At 37.0% G+C, this 6,450-nt stretch overlaps 1 protein-coding gene across 1 annotated transcript; it reads left to right on the plus strand.

Moving 5' to 3' along the window:
• Nucleotides 1–545: 545 nt before the first annotated feature.
• On the plus strand, nucleotides 546–989 carry LOC127837400 (uncharacterized metal-dependent hydrolase YcfH-like). The gene has a single exon (XM_052364838.1). It carries the CDS (start codon nucleotides 546–548, stop codon nucleotides 987–989), a length of 444 nt encoding a protein of 147 aa, XP_052220798.1.
• Nucleotides 990–6,450: the final 5,461 nt, after the last annotated feature.

The raw sequence follows: 6,450 nt of genomic DNA on the forward strand, positions 1-6,450 counted from the left end.
TTTGGACACACACAGCATCAACTAGAGAAAATGTTTGTTATATTTTCAATTGTGGAACATACATATGATTGTATTTCCTATTCCTCACAGTTGAAAATATCGATTGCGCATCAACAACACTCATATTATGTGACGTTCGCAGTGACTTGGAGTATTGTTGGGTATTGTTAATATGACGTTTTTGACAAAAAAGTGATTTAAAATTTCGAAAAGATAAGGGCCAAAAACACATGTTTCTTTAAGCTGCAATTCCAATGAAAACAATGATTTCACTACGGTTCATTAGTGATTTACTTTAAAATAGAAGACAACACATGCCAAATCAATTAGTTTTCGAAATACATTTAGTAACTGTGAGATCGACAAAGGCCCTCAAAATATTTTGCCTTTATCGGTTCTTAAAATTTTCGCAGTAGACATGTGAGACGTATTTGAGCATAATTACTGTTACATATAATGAACTTGACCTGGTGGTTACGCTGAAGGGGGGGGGGGGCGGTTTGTACCGCTCTGTGTCTGAAAGGGAGTCGAGTCGGCAGGAGGAGATGTTTGTAGGGCTGTTGGAGCTGGCTTGCCCAAGGCGACCAGTGATCATGCACATTCGGGGGTGGGGCACTTACTCTTGTGAGGCTAGTGCAATTGCCATCCGTCTCATGCAGGAAAACGCAATTCCGACTCAGATACACAATCACTGTTTTACGGGAACCATCGACCAGGTTCTTAGTGGGTCCGCCGCATACCATCGTTTCTACTTTAGCAGCTCAGGCCAGAATGCGCGCTTCTATGAAGTGCAAAAGTCAGCAGTGAAATGGATTCCAGCCGACCGACTGCTCATTGAGATCGACTCTCCGTACCTGCGAGTGCGGAGTAAGAGAGATAATACTACGGCGTGCGTGGTGGAGGCTGCTAATACTGTGATACAGGCACGAAATGTGACCACCGGAGATATATTGCACACTACTGCTGAGAACGGCCTGTTTATCCTGTAGGGGTCGGAGGGTGGAAAATGTCTGTTGGCCAGTTGGGGGTCAAACCATATAAGTGTGCCACGTATTTGGGCGTCCTTTGACTTGTACGCGAGGCGGTCGGTCATCTGGTAGGCACTGGCCGAGGTGTGTTGATAGTGGTATTTGCACGCTAGGGGTTTGACTGGAAGGGGATAATCTCGTTATTTAGCGTCAATAATGTCATAGGAGTAAGGTCAAGCAATGTAATATGTGTCAGGATCCAATAGGGTGATCTATGCATAAGGGAAAAGTATAAAAAAGTATTTCAATGTGTACTAGGATAAAGTCAACTGATGTTGATGTTTTACAAACAAAAGCGCGGGTGTGGTTTATGATGCAGGAAGGGATTGGGTCCAAATATTGGAGTGCGTGCTAGTATTCGTTAAATTAAATAATAGGAGTGTGTGGTTCATGTTCCAGTAGGAAGTTAAAGATCACGTGATGACTGGGTCGTGCAGTGGAACAAATGTCAGACGTGTTCCGGTTTGTACGTAGAATATCATGTTATGTGTTATTGAGCCCGGCTTCCCTCTTAACCCCACAAAACGCTCGAGATCGCCAGTGCAGTACCAGACGTCACCGAGAACAGTTCGTTGACGGAGGTTTTGCCTGCGCTGATCCATATATCGTACTTAGGTATGAAAAGTAATATAGCTTATAAGCAATGCCCAATTATGTATTTGAAGAAGACTGTTCCAGCAATTTTCAACATTCATGATGGATAATCAGAACATTGACAAGAAATGCTATTAATGAGTTATTGACTTGTATTTGTACTTAATACGATTTTTTGACAGAGGTTTGTCATACAAATATGAACAGTTTTGCTTACAATTATGCAAAGCCACTCCCATGATTTGAAAACTAGTGTTTTTATTTTCTTGCTTAATTACTTACACAAATGTTATCATGAGTGAATGAACTAATGCCCAGAATTAAAAATAAGTTAAATGTTAAAGTATATATGAGGTGTTCTAGGTTAATATTTGGATCAAGAATCTGATTTTTTTTATCGCTGTGTAATGTTATATGGTGAGCATAGTGTTATTTTGTTAAATTACAGAGACATTAAATTCATGGCAAATAGTGTTAAAACGTTATTGAGTGCAATAATGTGTACAATATTCTGAACGAATTTTTTAACAGCATTTTTTATTTTTGGGAACTTGTTCCTTTTTAATTTGTTTCATTATCATTGGCAATATTAACTACGAATTATGTAAATTTTATAAGACTGAATTGCATTTTCATATGCATAATTATCAATATTGCAATATGCGTATTGTAAAAAGTTAATAACATAATCAAACTTGTAGATGCAGCACTGCTTTTTTGATATTCAAATAAAATGGCGTTAAATGTGTATTGATTTATGTATGCAATTGAGGAATTTGCAATGTCAATAGTGCATAATGGTATTTTACAGATAAGTTTAAAAGTGGAGTCAAACACCGTAATTGAGCATGGCATGTTTGCGCATTACTGTTCACACAAACAAATGCTGTAGTATTAATATCAATGATGTGCTCGCGATATTTTCAGACGTTAGTCCTAAAATATTGATTAATTTTACTCCATAAAATGTACATTTGAACGTTTTGTTTTTCGTATGATAAATAAAGTAATGACACGAGCATATATTTTTCTAATTTTCAAATTCTGTTTCCATGAAAACCATATTTACAAAATCGTATGAGAGGACAAATCTAAAATCTTTGAATGGTCGAATGAAGTAAACATTGCATTTATGGAATAAAGTAGCACGATATTGTAGTATATTGTTCATTTACTGGTGTTTATCTTAAGTTAATTTTTTTGTAATCATATTTTCGAAATATGAGTCATTTTATACTAATTAACAGTAGTATAACGAATACATGTATATATAAAAACCTAAACATGAAAGAAGCCTATTTTTCATTTTGTTTATAAAAGAAAGTGAAAACAAAAAAATATTTAAACCTGAAAATGTGATTTTTGAGCTATAGTACCCATTTTCCCAGCCACTGTCACATACAATGACTTGGTTTAATCGTTTAAATAGGCCTAACTTCATATAATTGTATTCTTTTTAAAGCATCCATGTTTTATATCATTGACGCCCAACCGACTGTTTTGCGCGCTATACTGACTTTGCCGCGCTTTACATATTTTGTCCGCGCTCTTCGGTTTGAATGATTTATTTTGCAATTTCTCACCATTTTGCAATGATAAGGGATTTTGAATGTGACATGTTTGGCCTTTTTAGGAAGTCTCCGGTCGGTTATTTGATTGACGACATTTAACGATGTCTAAACAAAAATGGCTTAACAACTTTAACTCAAGTGTCATTATGCGGAAAATAATATTTATGAAATGTCATAGCATGCAAATGGTAATAAATTCCATGAAATATTTGCGTGATATCTTAAAATGGTAAGATGTTTTTCTCCATAATTTTCGCAACACAAGAAAAGTGATGCCATGTAAAAAAAACACGCCACCTTCTTCATGACATTATTTTGATCTGCTCTGGTATTTAAATATGCTAGTTATGTATTTGCTTTATTTTTATGAAGAAAACATCAACATAATTATAACTAAGTGCTAAATGTTGATGAATGGAGTCAAAGCATGTTAAAGTGGAAACAGATAATTATATGAAGTTATGTGCATACGTATTGATGTCGAAATTCAAATTGCCTTCAGTTTCCTTTGTTCTTGTCCTGGTAATTTATCATCAACAACGAGTAAACAACATTAATGTCTGGCGTCTAGAAAAAAAGGCCTTTTCATTAGTTCATCAGGTGCAGCATTCTTTTGAGTCATGCTAAATGGGTAATTGTACTGTTTTTATCCCGATTAGTTCGTGTTCATAATCGCCATCCATACCATGATTTGATAGCACACGGGTGGCTATGGAATACCTTTGTATGTGATGTGGTGGAAGTCGCCTTGAAGTGGCAAATATTTCAACAGTAGCCACTTTCATTTTGAAAATGCCTCGGTGATTCTTAGGAATCATTGAAAATTGCACCACACATATCCACATTCAGGCATTTTCAAATACCTGAAATGTCTTCTTCAGACTTGTTTTGAAGGAGGAATGAACCAGAACATGACTATTATAATAGGAACAGGTTCCACTAATATCCGAAGAATTGACACCTTTTCCGATTCCAATATCACCGAGGTTGAATCCAAGCCCGCTATTTCAACATGATTTTTATATACACGTTGTAAGCCTTGACTGTTTGTTAACATAATAGCAGAATAAGATGGTCTTAGTGTCCCTTTCGGCGTAATCAGGAGCAAGATTAGTCAATATGTATCTTCTCCAACCAACGGTATGATGTTATGACCGTGTTTTACTGTTGCTGGTGAAAGCACGACGTTGCATCCAAATTTAGTTTAAACCTATTTATTTTAGCTCGATTGCATCGAAAGCCTCATGCTTACTGAAAGGCTCTCAAGTCCATTCCCTGGGCCTAGAACCAGTTCTTGCTGTATGTGGAGGAAATTTAAAGAACGCTCCATGGGGGGATCGAACCCGTGACCACCCGGTCGCTAGGCAGACACCTTATCCATTACACCATAGCGACATCTCATTTCAGTCTGATATATGCTTATAAGAGCAATCAAGTCTGTATTGTTTTGCCATGAAACAAAACGTCCCCCTTTTTTGAATGAGTGTTCTTAGTTCTTGGGTTAAACTCACAGTTAAACTGGGTTAAACTCACAGTAGAGTTCAGGTTTTGTTTCTTTTCTCCGATTTGATGTCTTTGATAGAAGGGCCCAGCCAACACTTTGACAATTTTAAGCAGCGTAGGATCAGCAAAAAAGGACGAGCAGGCTGCACCAGTTGTCTGCATGTTCTCGAGATCAGCAGGATATCTGTTAAAACACGCACCAGTTGAGTCTGCGTGTTGTGAACTTGTTGTATAGGTCAGGTCTTTAAAGTCCTGCCTCACATCATTTTTAGAGGATGTTACAGTTGCAGATATGGTAAAAAAGTTTGAAGGAGGAATGAACCATACCAACTAATACAAACAACGCGAAAAACATTAACTAACTTTCGATAAACATATGAATTGCTACAGGTAGAAATAAGCAAATCTATTGTAATTGAAGCGAAAAGAGAGACCAAAGACTGATACAAACCGAAAACTTCCAGCCCAACACTAGTTGCTCATACAAACAAACTAACTTTCGATGAACATATGAATTGCAACATGTATAAACAAGCAAATCTCTGATAATTGAAGCGACCACCAGCAGCAGCAGCTGCAGCAAAGGCAGAATAGGAATCTTCATGCAAAAGCAACAACCAACACACAGTGCGATCGGCATTAATCAATATCCTTTCCACGCTAACCATAAGCTGTAATCTGGAAAAGTTTGTGTTTCGTTTTCCCTGTAACTGTCTCGAGTGTGATAAAAATGTAAAGATAATGTATCTTCTGCTAGCGTCGTCTCGCCACTAAGAGTGGAAGATAATAACTCTTGCATGATCCAGCCGTAACCGAATCTCGGGATCTTGTTGGGCCATTATGGCATTAAGCTGGCTGTGAAGGCATTTGTCAACAAGAAGATGACCTCTTAAAGCTCTATGGCTTACCCTGTCATAATGTGCACACACTAATTGCCTCCATTGATGTCTCAATTATGTTTTTACAGACGGACGGACGGACAGACGACATTTTTGCATTCAACCACATTCACGTCCTATTTTTAAATAGACATTTAGTCTAAAATATTGACACAGTGATATTTTTGTTTGGTGTCCGGTTGGTAGGTTTAAAAAAAAAATACAGCGAACTCTTAACATAGAATCAAATTCGAATGGTCGTATCGAAATTACTGGATTTTTTCTGAATAAACTTAAGTAGCACACTAATTTATTGTTCCTTAATTGCCACAATTAACAAAAGCAATTTCCAACTATATGTAAAGTCATTACGTGTTATTCAGGGGGAGTACGTTTTATGACATCGTCTAATTTCGTATTTTACCGCCAGCATATCATTAACCATGTATAGGGCTGCTATTTTACTTATGACAAAGATCTTGGTGAATACATATTCACTGTTATTGTTATTAGATTTTAACTAGTTTGATGTTAAATGTACACACAAAGTATTACAGCTCAGCTGAACTCGTAGTGAGGATTGTTAGCTTTCATGGTGAGTTGGGTTGCTATGCGACGTCTGTTTGTCGTATATCGCGTGTTATCATCAAATTCGATTATACATGTACAAACGACTTCTTCGCAATTATGCTTATTATCAAAGAATTTCAATGTATTTCCATCGCTTCATACAGGCAAACAGATTTTAGTATTAAAAGGAATAAAAACTATAAGTGAAAGGACCAGAGGTGTAACATTTGGTATGCAACACCGTAAGTAGTGGTCTGCTACTTATCCTGTTCAAGTCATAATGTAGAGGTCAAGACTGGCGTCTAC

The sequence above is a fragment of the Dreissena polymorpha genome, chromosome 1, assembly GCF_020536995.1.
Source record: "Dreissena polymorpha isolate Duluth1 chromosome 1, UMN_Dpol_1.0, whole genome shotgun sequence".
Taxonomy (NCBI): Eukaryota; Metazoa; Mollusca; class Bivalvia; order Myida; family Dreissenidae; genus Dreissena; species Dreissena polymorpha.

Bases quoted from the DNA above. Each gene is read 5' to 3' on its own strand.
- LOC127837400 (XM_052364838.1), top strand. From the start codon at position 546: ATGTTTGTAGGGCTGTTGGAGCTGGCTTGCCCAAGGCGACCAGTGATC.